General features: G+C 40.1%; 1 protein-coding gene across 1 annotated transcript in view; it reads right to left on the reverse strand.

Moving 5' to 3' along the window:
- The window catches only part of LOC120514612 (brefeldin A-inhibited guanine nucleotide-exchange protein 2-like), a 570108-nt gene that overhangs the window by 189836 nt on the left and 357183 nt on the right, over positions 1 to 23089 (reverse strand). Inside the window, exon 15 of the mRNA XM_039735092.1 lies at positions 12907 to 13076. Coding sequence (XP_039591026.1) covers positions 12907 to 13076 — 170 coding nt within the window. The remainder of the gene's footprint in view (positions 1 to 12906; positions 13077 to 23089) is intronic.

The raw sequence follows: 23089 nt of genomic DNA on the forward strand, positions 1-23089 counted from the left end.
TCTCCCGGCTGGCCTGGGAACACCTTGGGATTCTCCCGGAAGAGCTGGAAGAACTGGCCAGGGGGAGGGAAGTCTGGGCCTCTCTGCTTAAGCTGCTGCCCCTGCGATCCGACCCCAGATAAGCCGGAGGATGGATGGATGGATGGATGGATGAAAGGATCAATATAAATCCCTGTGTCAACTTAATCTAATGACTCTATATTAATTTGATTCTTAAGTGCCAAAAAAGCACCATTTGTAAAATCATGAAACAAATAATATAAATCAGTGGTTAAAGAACTACTAGGCATTAAAAAAGAGTACTCCTCTTAAAATAATAACTAATGGCTTAAAGATAAAACTGTCTTTCTGTCTTAAATGAGAAAGTCAGAAATTACACTGTAAATAAAAAAAAAAAATGTTAAGTTTGCCAGTCTGACAGTATTTAAAAAGTGTTTAAAATAACCTCTTTACAAGGTAGGCCTACAGCCTGATTACTATGCTTAACACTTTAACTTTTATTTACAAAAACAGCTAGCAGCTATTCTTAAAGGAATGCTCCATCCAAAAATGATATTTTTTTAAATATGTCAGTTACCAAATTTGGTTTGTAGTGATGGCCAGCAAAGGTTTTTTGATCTTATGTCTTCATGGTCTCTGCTAAAATTGACATCTATGAAGACAAACGTGTTTGACAACAGCAAACTATGAGAAATTTTTATTAAAAAAAATCCTGTGTTACTCAAGTACTATAATCCCAATATCAAGTCAAACAGCCTTATGCTCACATTATCTAAAATGAATACATATTTTGCTAAAATATTGTTAAATAAATTCTTCTAAAAATCAGAGTAGTGCACAAACAGGAAATTGTCCCCGCAGTTTTAGTAGACTGTTGTGGCAGGTTTATCAGCAATAATTCTAACTAAAATCTTCCTATAGTCTAATACATGTCTTTCACACTACTGTTGGAAAATTTTAATCCACACTTCACTACGTAACTGTTTAAATCCAGATGCACTGATAGGTCTGAGAATAAGAATCACTAATCTCAGGTCCTACCACAATATCTCTATAGGGTTAAAGCCATGACTTTGGAAAGGGTACTCCAGAACTTTAATTTTGTTTCTTCTGAGATATTTAGTACACTTGCTTTTGTGTTTTGGGTCATTGTCTTAATGCATAACCAAATTATGGTTTAGCCTCAAGTCATTGACAGATGACCAAGCATCCTCCTTAAGAATATCCTATTAAAAGTGCAGAATTCATGGTTACATCAATAATGGCAGGTCTTTCAGTACTTAAGCCAGCAAAGTGTTCCCACATCATCACACTACGACTCCTATGTTTTATTGTAGGTATAATGTTCTTACAGTCAAATACACTATTAGCTTTACACCAGAAATAATGATCCCTATGTCATCCAAAGTGTTTTACTTGTTTTGTTGAGAAAACATGAATAATGACTAGTGAGGCATGCAGTTCCTCTGATGGGTCCTCTGTGACTTCCTGAATTAGTTGTCACTGTGTTCTTGGGGTGCATGTGGCAGGACAACCTTTCTTGGGATTCATCACTGTTCCAATGTGGTGTGGTGGAGTCTCAGAGCCTTAGAAATGGCTCTGTAACCCTTTCCTGATTTGTAAGATTTAGCAAACGTTTTCCTAATCTCTTATGGAATTTTGAAGATTGTGGCACAGTGTTCTTCTGGAAACTTAATGGTAACTACTTCAATTTCATGATTAGGGTCAATATATGATGAGATATAAATTTAACAGGGCTGGCTACAATCAGACTCAGACCTGGCAGTGGCTAGTCAATTTATCAGTAACCTTTTGTCAGCTGAGTAACTAAGGGAACAGTTAACTTTTTACCTGGGTAAAACAAACATTGGTTAGCTTTAGTACTTAAATATTGTATATATAGTAGCTATTAAGAAATTCTGTATGTTTACTATGATTCCATGTATCTAATACTACATTTTGTCTAAAGATCAGAAGCCATTCATTGTGACACATTTAGAAAAATATGGGATATCAGGAATGGGAAAACTACTTTTTCGCAGTACTGTAACTGCTACTGTTTTGTTGCTGGTTGATATAATACTTATTACATTGTGTTTAAAATGTATGAAAGTCCAAAGACAGTACTCCCTTCACTGGGGTATACAGTCAGATCTGTTATAGAAGAAAAAGCCCTTCTATACACTTGCTCTGTCTCACCTGCCATTACATACATCCACATGAGTAACAGCAAGACAAGTTCCTATTGCACTATTTTTCTTTGTCACTCAAAGTGTAGGTTCTCATGGGTAGATATTTTTCTATTGTATTTTTTTTTCACTCACTGTAGGCCTTGGTGCTTTTTTTTTTTTTTGTTGTTTAATCGTTTAATTCAAATTAATGTTTTAAAGTGATATTCAAACATGGTACAGTCAAGCAGTTAAGCAAACAAACTAGTTTCATCAGCTGATCTTGCATGTAGAGTCAAAACACAAAAAAAAAAAAATAAGACAAACTGTGCTTCTCTTACTTTATTGTAAGAAAGGCAGTAATTTAAATCGGTTCTCTAAAATGGATGGAGTGGTGGCTCTGAGGCTAAGGATCTACGGCAGCAATTGGAAGGTCCGAATCCCGTAAAATGCCATAAGTGATTCCACTCCTGTAGCCTCTTGAGCAAGGCCCTTAAACTGTAATTGCTCCATCTTGGATATGACGTTAACCTGCATCCAGCCCTGCAATCAGGTCCTCAAAACTGTAAGAAGAATTCAGGCAAAAAAACCTCACACTGCTCAACTCCATTCAAACTAGTGTAGTTCTGAGGAGTCTCTCACCTGAGATGTCATCCTATACAGATATATATATATATATATATACAGATATATATATATATATATATATATATATATATATATATATATATATATATATATATATATATATATACACACACTGTGTGCACAATTATTAGGCAAGTTGTATTTTTGAGGATTAATTTTAATATGTTTCACAACGGAAATGTGAGTGTGAACATCATCAGGGGAATACATATGTGCACACAATTATTAGGCAACTATTAGTGTGTAGATTTATTATGCAACTAAAGGAAAAATGAAAATTTTCCCATCTCACTTGTTTATTTTCATCTGTTATAGTGAGAATAATAAACAAACACCTCAAAATTTACAAATAAACATCTCTGACATTTCAAAAAAAATAAATCAATCAATCAATGACCAATATAGCCACCCTTATTTCCAATAACAGTCATAAGCCTTTCCATTCATGGAGTCTGCCAGTTTCTTGATCTGTTGACGATCAGCTTTTTGTGGAGCAGTGACTACAGCCTCCCAGACACTCTTCAGAGAGGTGTATCGTTTTTCTCCCCCGTAAATCTAGCGTTTAAGAAGTGCCCACAAGTTCTCGATAGGGTTTAGGTCAGATGAGGAAGGGGGGCCATGTCATTATTCCTTCATCTTTAAGGCCTTTACTGGCTGGCCACGCAGTGGAGAACTTCGATGCAAGTGATGGAGCATTGGCCTGCATAAAATCATGGTCTTTTTCCTGTATCACTGTTTGAAGAAAGTGTCTTCGAAAAACTGGCAGTAGGTTTGGGAGTTGATTTTGAGTTCATCTTCAATGCAAAAAGGTCCAACTAGCTCATCTTTAAAAATACCAGCTCATACCAGTACCCCACCTCCACGTTGGAGTGGAGCTCTGTGCCCATTACTGATCCACAGGTCCATCCATCTGGTCCATCAAGAGTCACTCTCATCTCATCGGTCCATAAAACCTTTGAAAAATCTGTCTTCAGATATTTCTTCACCCAGTTTTGACGTTTCAACTTATGTTTCTTGTTCAGTGGTGGTTGGGTTTCAGCCCTCCTTACCTTGGCCATGTCTTTGAGCACTGAACACCTTGTACTTCTGGGCACTCAAGGTAGGCTGCAGCTCTGGAATATGAAAGTACTGGAGGATAATGGGTTCCTGGTAGCTTCACGTTTGATTCTTCTCAAATCTTTGGCAGCTAATTTGCATCTTTTGTTCTCAACACGTTTCTTGCGACCCTGTTGACTATTTGCAACAAAATGTTTGATGGTTCTGTGATCACACACCAATATCTTAGCAATTCCAAAAGTGCTGCATCCCTCTGAAAGACTTTTTACAATTTTTGACTTTTCAGAGTCAGTTAAATCTCTTTTTTGGCCCATTTTGCCTGAGGAAAACTAAACGTGCTTAAATCCAATAAGCATTCAAGTTAATACAGCTTGGAGTTGGAATATATGCATTAAAAATGATGATATGGTCAAAATACTCACTTGCCTAATAATTGTGCACACAGTGTGTATATATATATATATATATATATATATATATATATATATATATACAGATATACATAAATATATATATATAAATAGATAGATATGACAACAACACTCATATCAATGACAAAACAATTACATTAACAATCATCTTACGTTATTTTTAAAATGTTTGCTTTTCTTTTTCATAACTTCTTTAACACACTACTTCTCCGCTGCGAAGCGCGGGTATTCTGCTAGTATCTTATATATAAATGTCTATGCGTGAAAGTGTGTGTGTCTGTCTGTCCAGCCTGGAAGTGAGAGGTGGAGTTGGGGTAATAGCTCCACCTCTGATGAAACAGAAAACTCACTTAGCCGCTAATAACACAAGCAAGGCAAGCATGTCAGCAAAACGAAACTACAGAAGAAAGCTTAGCTGCTAACATCGGTAGAACGGCATCCATTTTACTTTTTCTCCAGCTGCTAAAGCACAAGCAAAATGAATCCTCCCAGGACAGAGTTGCCTAGAGTAGTTCCTTTCAATTACCTGACATCTTTACATTTCAATTTTTTACTGACAATTTCAGTAGTTTCTAGGACCCTGGGCTTACACAGCTAGTATACAGGGTGGTCCAGATCTAACTATGCAGATCCAGATCGTCTAGATGACATTTGATTTATGCGGAGACGATTCCAGTTCGGCGCAAAGACGATTCTTCATGTCGTCAGTTCGCAAACTTCTCGATGGTCCAGATTTTTTGGGTGATTTTCTATGTAATAAACTATTAACTAAGTTATAGCGTAATGAAAATTGCATAATTAGATCTGGACCACCCTATATATATATATATATATATATATATATATATATATATATATATATATATATATATATATATATATATATATATATATATATATATATATATATATATATATATATATATATATAAACAAGGCTTTATAGCGCCCGACCCGGCATAGAATAGGCAGAGGCACGTGTTCACACTCACAAATATTTATTTTTTCTTCAGCTGTGTGACACGTCTTCCCCGTGCCACACAGCCCAAACACAGTCCAAAGCACAAATAAAGCACAACACCAAACCTTCCTGTTCCACCACTCCTCCCAGGCAACCTCGTCCTCTTCCTCCCGATTCTGGCCTCGATTGCTGGGAGGCAGGCCCTTTTATGCCCCACCCGGGAGTGATCCAGGTGCCTGACCAGCTGGTCTTAATTGCACCTCCGGGTGGGGCTGATAAACCGTCCAGTGTGGTGGCTGGATCTCTGCAGCACCCCCTAGCGGCCACCCCATCTCCCAACCGGGCTGTTGTGGTGGACTCCATGTTCCATGGAGCCACGGGGGAGATTGAGGAGGAATCCACTGCCAGGGAGACTGCCCCAAGCGCCCCGGGGGAGGTATTGCAAAGTCCATGATGGCTCCCCCGGGACATATGCATCAGAGGCGTCCTGGCCGGGAATGGGACCCGGCTGTCCGTCACAATATATATACTTTCTGCATTAGTATGCTGACGTCCAAGGTTTGATTCCCCGAGAGGGGGTGCAGTGCAGTGAGTGAGTACGCTTGATGAGCCCAGAATTAGGGAGAAACACGTGTTGCGTACGCTTTGCATTATTTGACAGTAAACTATTAAACCATTCTATTGCTTCTCGCAACTGAAAGAGGGCACCATGGCGGATGTTCGCCAATTTGCAGAGAAACCACAAGCGTTACCTGGTAGGTAACCACCCATACAATCAGATTGTGATTCAGACTACGAATGCCATGATATATATATATATATATATATATATATATATATATATATATATATATATATATATATATATATACACACACTCTCTTTCTTCTTTTTTTTCTCTTGGCTGCTCCCGTTAGAGGTCGCCACAGCAGATCATCTTGTTCTGTCTTCCTGTCCTCTGCATCTTGCTCTTTCACACCCACTACCTTCATGTCCTCTCTCACCACACCCATAAACCTCCTCTTAGGCCTTCCTCTTTTCCTCTTACCTGACAACTCTATCTTTAATATCCTTTTCCAAATATACCTAACATCTCTCCTCTGCACATGTCCAAACCAACGCAATCTTACCTCTCTGACTTTGTCTCCCAACTGTCCAACCTGAGCCGACCCTCTAATTTACTCATTTCTAATCCTGTCCATCTTTGTCATACCCAATGCAAATCTTAGCATCTATAACTCTGTCACCTCCAGCTCTGTCTCCTGCTTTCTGGTCAGAGACACCATCTCTAACCCATATAACAAAGCTAGTCTCACTACCATTCTGTAGATCTTCCCTTTCACTCTTGCTGACACCCGTCTGTCACAAATTATTCCTGACACACTTCTCCACCCATTCCACCCTGCCTGCACTCTCTTTTTCACCTCTCTTCCACAATCTCTGTTACTCTGTACTGTTGATCCCAAGTATTTAAACTCATCCACCTTTGCCAACTCTACTCCCTGCATCCTCACCACTCCACTGATCTCCCTCTCATTTACACACATGCATTCTATCTTGTTCCTACTGACCTTCATTCCTCTCCTCTCAAGAGCATATCTCTACCTCTCCTGGGTCTCTTCAACCTGCTCTCACTACAGATCACAATGTTATCCGTAAACATTATAGTCCAAGGGGACTCTTGTCTAATCTCATCTGTCAACTTGTCCATCACCACTGCAAAGAAAAAAGGGCTCAGAGCCAATCCATGATGTAATCCCACCTCCACGCTGAATGCATCCGTCACTCCTACTGCAGACATCACCACTGTTACACTTCCTTCGTACATATTCAGTACAACTCTCACATACTACTCTGCCACTCCTGACTTCCTCATACAAAATGACAGCTCCTCTTGGGGGCACCCTGTCATATGCTTTCTCCAGGTCCACAAAGACACAATGCAACTCCATCTGGCCTTCTCTATATTTCTCCATCACCACCCTCTGAGCAAACATTGCATCTGTGGTGCCATTCCTTGGCATGAAACTATACTGCTGCTCACTAATCATCACCTTCCCTTCTAAATTTAGCTTCCACTACTCTTTACCATAACTTCATTCTATGCTTCATCAATTTTATTCCCCTGCAGTTACTACAGCTCTGCACATCCCCTTTATTCCTAAAAATTGGCACCTGTACACTTCTTCTCCACTCCTCAGGCATCCTCTCATTTTCCAAGATTCCATTAAACAATCTTGTTAAAAACTCCACTTCCATCTCTCCTAAACATCTTCATGCTTCCACAAGTATGTAATCTGGACCAACGGCCTTTCCATTATTCATTCTCTTCATAGCTGTCCTGACTTCTTCCTTGCTAATCCTTTGCACTTCCCGATTCACTATCTCCACATTGTCCAACCTTCTCTCTCTCATATTCTCTTCATTCATCAGCCTCTCAAAGAACTCTTTCCATCTTCTCAACACACCCTCTTTGCTTGTGAGTACGTTTTCAACTTTATCCTTTATCACCATAAACTGCTTCACATCTTTCCCAGCTCTGTCCTTCTTTCCAGCCAATCGGTACAGGTCCTTTTCTCCCTCGTTAGTTTCTAACTTCTCATACATCTCATCGTACGCTTTTTCTTAAGCCTTCACCACATCTCTCTTCATCTTACACCTTACCGTATGGTAACTCTTCACTACCACCCAGTGCCTGTCTCACCTCCTCCCTAAACTCAACCTTACAGTGTTCCTTTGTCAACTTCCACCATTTGATCCTTGGTTCTGCCCTCACTCTCTTCCTCTTCTTGATTTCCAACGTCATCCTACAGACCACCATCCTATGCTACTTAACTACACTTTCCCCTGCCACCACTTTGCAGTCTTTAGTCTCCTTCAGATTGACTCTTCTGAATAGGATTTAATCTATCTAAGTGCATCTTCCTCCACTCTTGTATATCAACATATGTTCCTCCCTCTTATTAAAATATGTATTCACCACAGCCATGCCCATTCTTTTTGCAAAATTTACTATCATCTGACCTTCTTCATTCCTCTCCTTGACACCATACCTACCCATCACCTTCTTGTCTCCTCCATTTCCTTCACCAACATGTCCATTGAAATCCATTCCAATCACCAGTTTCTGTCCCTTAGGAACACTATTCATCACTTTATCCAACTCACTCCAGAAATTATTTTTCTCATCCATCGCACATCCAACTTGCGGGGCATATGCACAACAACATTCATTATCACACCCCTAATTTCCAGCTTCATAATAATTACTCTGTCTGACACTCTTTTCACTTCCAAAACACTCTTGACATACTGTTCCTACAGAATAACCCCTACCCCATTTCCTGTCCCATCCACACCATGATAGAAAAATTTGAGTCCACCTCCGATCCACCTGACCTTACTTCCGTTCCATCTAGTCTCTTGCACACACAACATATCAACCTTCCTTCTCTCCATCATGTCAGCTAACTCTCTCCCCTTACCAGTCATACTGCCAACATTCAAAGTTCCTACCCTCAGTTCCACTCTCTTTATCTTCCTCCTCTCCTCTTTCCTCTGGACATGTCTCCCCCCTCTTCCTCTCTTTCTTCGGCCAAAAGTAGCCCAATTTCCACCAGCACCCTGTTGACTAACAGTACTGGTGGCAGTTGTTGTTAACCCAGGTCTCAACCAATCCGGTATAGAAATCTGTCTTGTTGTCCGCATGTTGATATAAAGTGATATAAATATATATATTGTGACATGCGAGTCCCTGTCTTGCACCACAAAACATGAGGCTGAGTCTCAGTACTTTAGCAAAACCAACTTTATTCAGCTTGAAACAGGAACAACATGGTTATTTATTGTAACAGGGTCTACCACTCTCCTATACACAGACACAGCAATCAAGCAGTGTCGTAGCCAGGTTAATGGCCAAGTAATACTGTTCCCTACAGGTATAAAGTACCTTGCATCACCCATTAACGGTAGGTGTTCATAGCATGACCGTGATCTTTTCAGATTCTTTTTCACGGCAAGCTGCCACAGCGCTGGGAGCCCGAGGTTGCCCTGGCAACCGATAAGCTATTTTCCACAGACACGGCCATCGCACTTCAGGACACTTTTTGGCATGTAATCCCATTGGGGGGAATCCCAAAAGAGTTTAGAAACCTTACCAATTATATATATATATATATATATTATATAAGGTCCTTCCCTGCTCCAGGTGCCCTGGTGGGGCAAGGTCCCTGGTTGTCTGCCACAATATGTAGGTTACAATAAAACAAGGACAACCTTCTCATTTTCTTTTCCCACTCAAGAACACTTCATATGTTATAGCCTGTGGTTATAAGTCTGTGATTTGTAAAACAGTGCGGGTTCAAGGCAGAGTGGAGGCTCTGTGGCTGTGGATCTGTGCTTGTATCTGGGAGGTTGCTGGTTCAGATTCTACTGCCAGAAGGGATCCTGCTCCATTGGTCCCTCGAGGAAGGACTTTAACCAGAAAATTGTTCCAAGGCATTGTACAATGGGTGACCCAGTATTCTGACCTCAACAAGGCATGCAAAAAGAAATAATCAAATAATAAAAAATATATATATATAAAATACATACATATGATATCTAGTGCATTCTCCCATAAAATAAGATCACTACACACGTATATTTAAAGATATTAATAATCATAATAAAGCTTGCAGGCAGAGCAGAATTTGTTGCACTTTTAAGGTTATGTAAGATGTTGTTTTAAAATAAATAAAGCATGGAACGTATCCCTCACATAGGAAATTAAATTTATTCCTATTTACTTCCAGCTATATTTGTAATTTATACCAAATGATACTTCTTTAGTCAAGTAATTTATATCATAATATAAAACTGTGAAGGAGTAATAATTATTTATATTCAAATTAAAAAGAAAACAAAAGTACTTGCTATTATTTCCCAAGGGCTTGAAATTTACTTCAGCTAAATTTACTGAAAAATCAGTTATATTTTTACATCCATCCATTCATCCTCTTCCGCTTATCTGAGGTCGGGTCGTGGGGGCAGCAGCTTAAGCAGAGAGGCCCAGACTTCCCTCTCCCCGGCCACTTCTTCCAGCTCTTCCGGGAGAATCCCAAGGCGTTCCCAGGCCAGCCGGGAGACATAGTCCCTCCAGCGTGTCCTGGGTCTTCCGGGGCCTCCTCCTGGTTGGATGTGCCCGGAACACCTCACCAGGGAGGCGTCCAGGAGGCATCCGGATCAGATGTCCGAGCCACCTCATCTGACTCCTCTCGATGCGAAGAAGTAGCGGCTCTACTCTGAGCCCCTCCCGGATGACTGAGCTTCTCAGCCTATCTTTAAGGGAAAGCTCAGACACCCTGCGGAGGAAACTCATTTCAGCCACTTGTATTTGCAATCTCGTTCTTTTGGTCACTACCCATAGCTCATGACCATAGGTGAGGGTAGGAGCGTAGATCGACTGGTAAATTGAGAGCTTTGCCTTATGGCTCAGCTCCTTTTTCACCATGACAGACCGATGCAGAGCCCGCATCACTGCGGATGCCGCACCGATCCGCCTGTCGATCTCACGCTCCATTCTTCCCTCACTCGTGAACAAGACCCCGAGATACTTGAACTCCTCCACTTGGGGCAGGATCTCTCCCCCAACCCTAAAGAGGGCACTCCACTCTTTTCTGGCTGAGGACCATGCTCTCGGATTTGGAGGTGCTGATTCTCATCCCAGCCGCTTCACACTCAGCTGCGAACCGATCCAGAGAGAGCTGAAGATCATGGCCTGATGAAGCAAACAGGACAACATCATCTGCAAAAGCAGTGACCCAATCCTGAGTCCACCAAACCGACCCCTTCAACACCCTGGCTGCGCCTAGAAATTCTGTCCATAAAAGTTATGAACAGAATCGGTGACAAAGGGCAGCCCTGGCGGAGTCCCTCTCATTGGAAACGGGCTCTACTTACTGTCGGCAATGCGGACCAAGCTCTGACACCGGTTGTACAGAGACCGAACAGCTCTTATCAGGGGATCCGGTACCGCATACTCCCGGAGCACCCCACAGGATTCCCCGAGGGACACGGTCGAACGCCTTTTCCAAGTCCACAAAACACATGTAGACCGGTCAGGCAAACTCCCATGCACCCTCCAGGACTCTGCTAAGGGTGAAGAGCTGGTCCACTGTTCCGCGACCAGGACGAAAACCACACTGTTCCTCCTGAATCCGAGGTTTGACTATCCGATGGACCCTCCTCTCCAGAACCCCCGAATAGACTTTTCCAGGGAGGCTGAGGAGTGTGATCCCTCTCTCTTCACCCGAGTGTCCAAGACATATGGCCGCAAGTCCGACGACACAACCACAAAGTCGATCATCGACCTGAGGCCCAGGGTGTCCTGGTGCCAAGTGCACATATGAACACCCTTATGCTTGAACATGGTGTTCATTATGGACAATCCGTGACGATAACAGAAGTCCAATAACAAAACACCACTCGGGTTCAGATCGGAGGGGCCATTTCTCACAATCAAACCCTTCCAGGTCTCACTGTCATTGCCCACATGAGCATTGAAGTCTCCAAGCAAAACGAGGGAATCCCCAGAAGGTATGCCCTCTAGCACCCCCTCCAGAGACTCCAAAAAGGGTGGATACTCCAAACTGCTGCAGGTGGAGGGAGGCCACCCTCTCATCCACCGGGGTAAACCCCAATGCACAGGCTCCGAGTCGGGGGGCAATAAGTATGCCCACACCTGCTCGGCGCCTCTCACCGGGGGCAACTCCAGAGTGGTAGAGAGTCCAGCCCCTCTCAAGGAGATTGGTTCCAGAGTCCAAGCTGTGCGTCGAGGTGAGTCCGACTATATCTAGCCGGAACCTCTCGACCTCACGCACTAGCTCAGGCTCCTTCCCCTTCAGAGAGGTGACATTCCACGTCCCAAGAGCCAGTTTCTGTAGCCGAGGATCAGACCGCCAAGGTCCCTGCCTTCGGCCACCACCCAACTCACACTGCACCCAACCTCCTTGGCCCCTCCCATAGGTGGTGAGCCCAGGCTGTGCCCGGCCGAGCCCCATGGGTGCAGGCCCGGCCACCAGGCGCTCGCCATCGAGCCCCACCTCCAGGCCTGGCTCCAGAGGGGGGCCCCAGTGACCCGCGTCCAGGCAAGGGAAAATGTTGTCCAAGGTTTTTATTCTTCATCAGAGGTTTATTGAACCGCTCTTTGTCTCATCCCTCACCTAGGACCAGTTTGCCTTGGGTGGCCCTACCAGGGCATAAAGCCCCGGACAACATAGCTCCTAGGATCATTGGGACACGCAAACCCCTCCACCACGATAAGGTGACGGTTCAAGGAGGAGCATTTTTTTTTTACATTAATAGTCATATTTCTATTCTCTCTAAATCCTGCTTTTTCCAGAAGAGAATTATTAAACTGTACTTATTACAAATACTACTACTACTAAATTAAGGCAATGTCCTTAACGGTAGTAATCTTTAAAAGGTAGTTCATTTTACTTAATTCAACTCTAATTAATGGCACTTACATAAACAATACTAATATAAAATAAAAGAGAAATCCAATATAAATACAAAACATTTTAAAACACAAACTGAGCAATGGTTATTCCACAACAAGCACAAGAAAAAAAACTAGTCACTTCATTCGTACCAAACTCACCTTATTGAAATGATCTCTAATCACTTGCCAGATCCTAGACCACTGTAGCCGGATTCTGTTCATGTTGTAATATGAGATTTCTACAATCTTCTGCAAGCTGAACATGCGAGGATGATGAAGTGATTCTAGTTCATCCATTGAGACCACGCACAGCCAATGCACAAAGTCCACTAGACCAAAGAAAGACACAGTATTAGTGAGAAAGGCTTAACATATTACACAAGTTAATGCACAGCTGAGGTCCATACAGTCTCTTCCATTATAACTTAAGCTATAGCACATTGCTCCTCTTAAGTTTTTATGACATGCATTATTTTCTGTAAAAAAGTAAAAAAAAAAAATACTAAGATCAAAGCAGAGAACTCTATGGTCATGCACAAAAAAAAAAACAACAAATACATCAATATATCGGAGGTAATTCTGCTTACGTCAACCACCACTTGAACTTATAACTCTCAATAGAATTTGTATGAACTGAAAAAAATTTTTTGGATTATCAGGACAAATATACATATTAAAAAAGAAAACTAGAGTTGTGGGAATTATTATACATAGAACAATTTAATTTGTGGTATCTGATGCTTAGGGGAGATATGTGATTGTCACAGGTAATTTAACTGTAAAGTGATTTTAATAAATATTTATGCACCCAATGTCAAAGATAGGGAATTCATGGCAAAATGTATTTGCATCCATTCCCAATGTGAAAATTATAATCGCTGGGGACTTTAATTGTGTTTAAAATCAAGATCTAGATCGTTCTCCGGCTACAGGGGCAATGACATCCAACACCGCAAAGACAATTATACAGTTTGTAACTAACCACAACTTATCAGACCCCTGGAGATTTCTAAACCCAAACGCAAATTTCTTCTACTCACCAATGCATCATTGCTACTCAAAAATTGATTATTTTTTTGTAGATAACAACTTCTTGTGTATGATTAAATCTTATAAGTATGATGCTAATTATTTCTGACCATGCCTCCTTGATTTTGAAGTTACATTCACTATGCCCCACATACTCATCTTGCATATGGCATCTTAATCTACTTTTATTAGCAGACAAGAACTGTACAGAATTTATATCCAAGCATTTTTTTTTAGAGACAAAAATACCCTCTGAAATTTTTGGAGGAACACTCTGGGAAACCTTGAAGGCCTTCTTAAGAGGACATATTTTATCTCATATCTTTCCCACAAAAATGAACTGGAAACCAATAAGGTATCAGATGTAATCAACAGAATTACTAGAATAGATCAAGAAAATGCCAAGTGTCCAAGTGAGACGCTTCATAGTAAAAGGCAGGCTCTGCATTTAGAGCTCAACCTCTTAACATCTAAAGAAACTGAACAACTCATACTTAAATCAAGACACCATTATTATAAACATGGAGAGAAAGCTGATAAGATCTTAGCTCAACAAATCCACAAGCAAGAAGTTTGCAATGCAATCCCAGCAATCACCAGCACAAACAGAGACAAAATCATTGACCATAAAAATCTAATGCACATATTTAGAGACTACTATAAATCCTTATACTTTACTGAGATTAAAGATGACAAGTCACAATCTAGAGCATTACTGGACAGATTACAGATACCACAAATGAATACTCTAGGGGAGAGGAAACCTCTAGCACTATCATAATTACTAGATGGTATACATTTTCTGCAGAGTGGGAAAGCAGTAGGCCCTGATGGCTACCCAGGCAAATATTATAAGAAATTCTCAACTCAGCTAGGCCCCCCCATTCTATTAGCAACATTTACAGAAGCTAGAGAAAATAAGATTCTACCTCAAACTTTGTCAAGCATTAATTACTTAGGACTTATTAAAATGTGCATCACACAGACCAGTATCACTTCTGAATAATGATGTTAAGATACTCTCCAAAGTCCTAGATAGAAGGATGGAGAAAGTGCTGCCGTCAGTAATATCACAAGACAAAACTGGATTTATTAAAGGCAGACACTTAGCTTCCAATCTTTGATGCCTGTTTAATGTAATATATTCACCAACAAAGTCAAACACCCCAGAGATGATATTATCATTGGATGCAGAAAAAGTATTTGACATGGTTGAATGGAACTATTTTTTCACTACATTGGAGAAATTTGAGTTTGGCCCGAACATTTGTGCATGGATAAAATTACTGTATACCAATCCAGAAGATTCAATTTGTATTAACAACTATTACTACTTTAAACTACAGCGTGGTACTAGACAAGGATGCTCCTTGTCACCAATGCTTTTTGCAGTTGCCATTGAGCCATTCACAATTCACTATCGATATGCTATTGAAATAAAGGGGATTATCAGAGAAGGACTGGAACAGAAAGTTTCTCTATATGCAGATGATATGGTACTGTATATATCAGACCCACAAAATACTGTGCCTCCAGTCCTAACAGCACTAAAAGAATTTCAAAAGATTTCTGGTCTCAGAATCAATTTGACTGAAAGTGTGCTCTTCCCAGTGAATTCGCAAGCATACAATATTAGATTGGACAACTTCCCTTTTATCATCTCAGATCAGTTTAAATACCTAGGGGTAAACATCACAAGTAAATATAAAGCTCTTTATCAACAAAATGTTGCCATCTGTATGGAAATGAGCAAGACATGCATAGATGGTCAACCCTTCATCTCACTCTAACTGGAAGAATTAACGTTGTTAAGACAAATATCCTTCCTAAGCTTCTCTTTTTATTTCAAAACATTCCAATATACATCAATAGATTATTTTTTAAGAAATTAGACTCAACCATAGCCTAATTTATTTGAATTTCAAAACATCCACATATTCAAAGGGTGACCCTACAAAGACCCAAGGCTCTATCTAACTTTCACTTTTATTACTAGGCAGCAAATATACAAACTATAAAAACCTGGATACGGACCGAAGCAGACGAACATACACAGGCTTGGTCCACAATAGAAATAAAATCCTGCAGTACTTCTTTATATTCCTTGATTTGTACCCCTATTAATACAAGTTATCACCAATATACTAACAACCCAATTTGTTTTTCACTCAATCAGAATATGGATCCAATGTAGGGAGTATTTTAAGATAGAGAAGCTTTTATTTGTGGCACCTTTGCACAAAGAACCACCTTTTCCCACCCTCTCAAACGTACACCATTTTTAATATCTCGAAAATATCTGTGATTAAATCACTTAGAGATCTTTACATAGACATTTTTGCATCCTATGAACAATTACACTTCAAATTTAACTTCCGTGAAACACATTTCTTTCACTACTTTCAAATTTGAAACTTCGTTAACACTAGAATTACCAGAGCCTACGAAAAAACTCGTAATTCCGTCCCACCTTAAATCGCTTCTTAAATCCCTTAACACCTCTCCGCCAGCGCCCTTTGTCTTCTAAATGTGCTGATAAAGAGAAGCTTGGAGCAGCCGGCTATTCCATCCCCCCACCAATTTAGAACATGTACGAACTTCTCCCAGTTCATGCCTTGAATAAATATCTGGGAGTGAAGTGGAGTTTTAGAGTGGAAATAATAGATCGTTATTTGGAACACACGCATTTCATGTCTGTTCCGTTTCTACAGTAATCTGTGTCAACACATTGTTAAAACAGAAATGTTTTTTATATTCTAGTAGTAGATGACAAAATGTAGGCATAAACTATGTAATGTATGAAGCTTGAAGTCCAAATAGCAAAGAAACATTTTCACAAGAATAACACAATTGCGCTTTTATTCAAAAATATAACTGCAAAAAACAGCAGTTTATTGTAACTGCCTCCGTGGTTCAATACAATCAGTTCCCACTTGGGAATCAAAAGGTCACGAGTTCGATCCTGCGCCACTCCGTTTTGAGAAGTAAACTGCTCTTAGTCTTACTGTTTTAGAATAAAAGCATACATTTGATTTCAGTCAGTAACAGCCGGTGCAATTTATGATCCTTGTAAAGGTTAGCTTTTTTTTAATTCACTTTTCATTCTCTCAGTCGCTTCAGAATCAATCCATACAACCCCATCTGACACGGCTGTTTTCACTAAAGACGCGCTATAGCTCTGCAGTGTACCACGATGCATACTAACACACCCCCCCAAAACCCACCAACCGGGTTCTGACACACAAACGCTGGCGAAGCTGTCTTCTTCGTATCTCACCGTCACTTGATTTTCTTTTTATTCAGTTTTATTGAGTGTTCCTGCCAGTCCCCGCATGTTGCTGTATGCTGTTTCTTTTGTACTCCAGGACATGCAGAGGAAAGAATGGTAAAGAGCAGTAACTTCGGCGCTATATGCAATAATCAGACACTCCCCATCTGCCCGTGTTGCTCAAACACAGGAACATATATTGGTGTAAAAGTATAACAAAAGTGCACTTTTATTCAAGTGCACTTTTTCCATCGCCTTTTCCTGTAAGAAGCAATGTACACACTTCTCTCTATGCTGTGGTTTCTATTACACACCTGAAAGAAAGAGACAATATATGTGGAAATATCCAGCATACAGCAACATGCGGGACTGGCAGGAACACTCAATAAAACTGAATAAAAAGAAAATCAAGTGACGGTCAGATATGAAGAAGGCAGCTTCGCCAACTTTTGTGCGTCAGAACCCTTTGGGGGGATGCGTTAGTATGCATCGTGGTACAACGCAGAGCTATTGCGCGTCTGTATTCTGTTTCTTTTGTACTCCAGGGCATGCAGAGGAGAGAATGGTAAAGAGCAGTAACTTCGCTATATGCAATCATCAGACACTCCCCATCTGCCCGTTGTTTTGTTATACTTTTCAATACTTATGTTCCTGTGTTTGAGCATGCTCAAAAAATACATGTGTAATGCCACGAAAAGTGCACACAGACACTTCATTTAGCAAACAAAACAAGTGAACTTTTATTTAAAACTACCTGTATAACCGAAGAAAAAAGAAAGCAAGTTACAGTAAACGATTGATACGACAGCTTGCATGGTGCAATGCTAAGAAGTGCTGATTTTCATTCCGTGCTGTATAACATCATCACATTCAAATATTAACAGTTCCCACACACCCAAGGACCGTCCTTCCTACATTTACGACACGTGTACTTGTTGCAGTGTACACACCTCTCTGTGCTATGGTTTCTATTACACTGAATGAGCACCTGACACTGTACTTTCTTCCCTGGGGGAAGGTCCCGATCAGAGAATTTCCAGTTCCTGCATAAATTCACACCCGATCTGACACTGTTCGTTTTCAAATAATATTGCATTAGTGCGATTATATTTTCACATATATTGCCTCTTTCTTTCAGGTGTGTAATAGAAACCACAGCATAGAGAGAAGTGTGTACATTGCCTCTTACAGGAAAAGGCGATGGAAAAAGTGCACTTGAATAAAAGTGCACTTTTGTTATACTTTTACACCAATATATGTTCCTGTGTTTGAGCGACATGGGCAGATGGGGAGTGTCTGATGATTGCATATAGCGCCGAAGTTACTGCTCTTTACCATTCTTTCCTCTGCATGTCCTGGAGTACAAAAGAAACAGCATACAGCAACATGCGGTGACTGGCAGGAACACTCAATAAAACTGAATAAAAAGAAAAGCAAGTGACGGTGAGATACGAAGAAGGCAGCTTCGCCAGCGTCTGTGTGTCAGAACCCGGTTGGTGGGTTTTGGGGGGGTGTGTTAGTATGCATCGTGGTACACTGCAGAGCTATAGCGCGTCTTTAGTGAAAACAGCCGTGTCAGATGGGGTTGTATGGATTGATTCTGAACGCGACTGAGAGAATGAAAAGTGAATTAAAAAAAAAGCTAACCTTTACAAGGATCATAAATTGCACCGGCTGTTACAGACTGAAATCAAATGTATGCTTTTATTCTAAAACAGTAAGACTAAGAGCAGTTTACTTCTCAAAATGGAGTGGTGCAGGATCGAACTCGTGACCTTTTGATTCCCAAGCAGGAACTGATTGTATTGAACCACGGAGGCAGTTACAATAAACTACTGTTTCTGCAGTTATATTTTTGAATAAAAGCGCAATTGTGTTATTCTTGTGAAAATGTTTCTTTGCTATTTGGACTTCAAGTTTCATACATTATATAGTTTATGCCTACATTTTGTCATCTACTACTAGAATATAAAAAACGTTTCTGTTTTAACAATGTGTTGACACAGATTACTGTAGAAACGGAACAGACATGAAATGCGTGTGTTCCAAATAACGATCTATTATTTCCACTCTAAAACTCCACTTCACTCCCAGATACTCAATCAAGGCATGAGCTGGGAGAAGTTCGTACACGTTCTAAATTGGTGGGGGGATGGAATAGCCGGCTGCTCCAAGCTTCTCTTTATCAGCACATTTAGAAGACAAAGGGCGCTGGAGGAGAGGTGTGAAGGGATTTAAGAAGCGATTTAAGGTGGGACGGAATTACAAGTTTTTTCGTAGGCTCTGGTAATTCTAGTGTTAAACAGAACCTGTCCAATTTTCTTTACCTCCAACCTACCTCTATACCGGAAAAAATATTGCTCAATCTCGAGGACTCAGACAGCATTCCTGTAATATATAAAACTATTTTACAGTCCCTGCCTTTCAAAGATCCAAGAGAACAGTGGGAAAAGGATCTCTCACTCAACATCTCAGAAAATGAGTAGAAAATAGTAATGCATAGAATTTACTCATGCTTCATATGCACAAAGCATAGTCTTATTAAACTTAATATTATATATTGAGCACATCTCTCTCGTTTAAAATTGTCCAAAATGTTTCCTGGGTAAGATCCAACCTGCGAACACTGCAATCAAGCTCCAGCCTCACTGGGTCACATGTTTTGGGCCTTCACCAAATTAACATCATTTTGTACCAAAATCTTTAAATGCCTTTCAGACAGCCTTATTATATGTCACAATCCATCCTAATCCACTATCAGCTGTGTTTGGTGTACTTCCAGACAAGCTTAAAGTGGAGAAGGAGAAACAAACTGTAATTTCCTTTACTACACTACTGGCACGTAGACTTATCTTGTTCAATTGGAAGAATCCTAATTCACCTATTCTAAGTCAGTGGGTAACTGATGTTATATACGTACTATTTGAAACTGGAAGAAATCAAATTCGCACTCAGAGGATCTGTACAAAACTTTTTCAAAACCTGGCAGAATCTAATCAATCAATAACATTTTAGAATAAGCATTTAAATTGAGGAAGCAGGTTCTCTCCCTTCTTTTACTCCATTTATCTGTATTCATTAATTATTTTATCTATTCATTTGTCTTTACTAGCATAAAGTTTTACACTGCTGGCGTTTACTTTCTCAGGGGTTGGGTTGATTTGTTTCAAACCTTTTTCTTTTTTGTTATGTGTATGGAGTGCTATTTGATTAAAAAAAAATTCAATAAAATTAAAATATAAAAAAGTGATAAAAAAAGAAATACAAGGATATTTTAAATTAAAGTGAATGCATTGTAAATCCAGTAATGTATGACATTCACTTCACCTATCAACACTAAGTATCTTGTCAGACAGAAATAGACATTGCCTTTGTATGTAATGAGAAAAACAATACACAGTACATAAACGGGGTTGGTATCAGGGAGTTTTGGACAGGTAAGGTTAAGAACTATACATGTGGGGACAAACAATAGTGTAAAAACAAATATGCATAGTAATGTCAATTCTAACCCAAAGTTTAAGTGCAAAAATACATTCATTAACACATTAAAAAATTGCCTACCTTAATGCTGTAAGTATCAAAAACAAAACAAGTGAGATGGAGTTGTGTTGTATATAGTTGACCATAATAATGATACAGCAATAACAGAAACCTGCCTAAGTAATAAAGATAGGCATGAGTATAACATAGATGGTTACACATTTTTAAGAAGGATAGACACAACAGAAAAGGAGCTGGAAGGAACTGACTGATTTGGAAATTTTTAGAGGGAAAAGAGCAGCTCAGATTAAATGGGCTGAACTACGGCTGGGCGATATGGACCAAAAATCATATGTCAACATTTTTTAGCTGAATGGCGATACAGTAATCCCTCCTTGATCACGAGGTTTGCGTTCCAGAACCCCCCGCGATAGATGAAAATCCGCAAAGTAGAAACCATATGTTTGTATGGTTATTTTTATATATTTTAAACCCTTATAAACTCTCCCACACTGTTAACATTATTAGAGCCCTCTGGACATGAAATAACACCCTTTAGTCAAAAGTTTAAACTGTGCTCCATGCCAAGACAGAGATGACAGTTCTTTCTCACTCTTCAAAGGAGTGCGTGCGTCAGGAGCAGAGAATTTCAGAGAGAGAGAGAGAGAGAGAGCTCTCACTAAGAAAAGCAAACAATCAAAAAATCAATATGTGCTTTTGTGCTTTTAAGTAATGCGAAGCACCACGATAAAGCAGCATTTTTTAGAAAAGCGTCCGTATCCTCTAGGCAAACAGCCTCTGTGAAAACAGCCCCTCTGCTCACACCCCCTCCGTCAGGCTGAGAGAGTGAGAGAGACAGAGAAAAGCAAACAATCAAGCACCGCGCGGGAAGCATATCGTATATCATTGAGGAGTCTTAGTTAATACGTAATACGTGCTCTGATTGGGTAGCTTCTAAGCCATCCGCCAATAGCGCCCCTTGTATGAAATCAACTGGGCAAACAAACTGAGGAAGCATGCACCATAAATTAAAAGACCCATTGTCTGCAGAAATCCGCGAACCAGCGAAAAATCTGTGATATATATTTAGATATGCTTACATTTAAAATCCGTGATGAAGTGAATCCGTGAAAGTCGAAACGTGATATAGCGAGTGATCACTGTATCTCTGTATTTTTTCTTCCCATAAAATAATAACAAAAAGACAGTCCGAAGTCAAAGCCACATGTCTCAAATGTCACACAGGCATTTATATTAACATACAGCTGTAGATGCACATGAGAATTGGCTCAAAAATAAACCAACGGCATATATTAAATAATAATACTCCTTGAATAAAATAAAATAATGTTATTTTCCTGCATAACAAAAGACTCATAGCTGTGCAATTAAGAAAACGTAAACAGAAAAAGGTATGGAGCTAAAATAACAAAAGGCAGAGTTGCTTTTTAAAAAGTGGGCTTTCACTGAAGTGGGGAGTTCTTTCTTTATTAAAGTGCTTCCTGCAGTGTGTAGTTCTGCACAAACATCTACGACTTTGTGGAAATAGCAAAACATTTAACAACTGGCAAAACAAAACAAGTGACAACTTTCTTACTGAGAAATGTGCACAGGTGATATGGGCATCATCAATACCATGTCCTGCAACACACAAAATAAAAACTTTTAAAATCACTTTCATTTTTATGTAAAGAGGCAGATCACTCAAAGGCAAATTAACATCCATCTGTGTTTAGTATGGGTGAATAAGATTTAATTACGTGTGTAAACTGTGTTGTGTAATGTGTAATCTATAAATGGTTTTAGTTAAACCATTTTGGTAAAATCACTAGCAAATGAGTGAAATAGATGTATAATTTTAGACCTTTTCAATCTCAAACACTTCTGAATTTAAAATGCATTCCTGTCTTTTCTTAAGCAGAGCGGTGGCTCTGGTGGTAAGGATTTGGTGGTGGTTGCTGGTTTGAATCCTGTAACCATCAGAAAACTTCTTTGGGTACTTGAGCAAGACTCTTAATTGCAACTGCTTGCTCCTGGGTATGATGTTAACCTGCAACCCGCCCTGCAAGCGGACCTCCAACTTCCAAGGAAAACTTGTGGGTTGGTGGCAGAATTGCACCTCCAGCCGCCGTAAAAACTTTCACACAGCTCCACATGTGGTGTTGCATGTTGCCGAGGCATCACCCATTGCTCGTCATGTTTTGACGGGTGCAGTCACATGCAGTACAGAGCACACGGTCCCCTTCACTTTCCTGTCTCTTCTCTACTGTGGCTCTCAATCAGTGTCACAAACACACACACATACTCCAATAGGGCTGATAGTTTATGTAACAAAATTTCATAGGTGGTAGCTGTATAAGCTTAAATATTTCAAATCTTGTGGTCAATAGGCATATTTAGCTCTGTAAGTGGTTCAATAAAACTTTTCTCTTAACTCTTTTAGAGCGGGCAGAGGGCGAAAAATAGCTACAAATGTCGATAAAACTCACCATTATGTTATAGGCAGACCCTCTTTGCTTGGAGGACTGTTAGACTTGTTGACTTGACATTAAATCCGTTCGT

This window comes from Polypterus senegalus, chromosome 14 (genome assembly GCF_016835505.1).
Source record: "Polypterus senegalus isolate Bchr_013 chromosome 14, ASM1683550v1, whole genome shotgun sequence".
NCBI classification, from domain to species: domain Eukaryota; kingdom Metazoa; phylum Chordata; class Cladistia; order Polypteriformes; family Polypteridae; genus Polypterus; species Polypterus senegalus.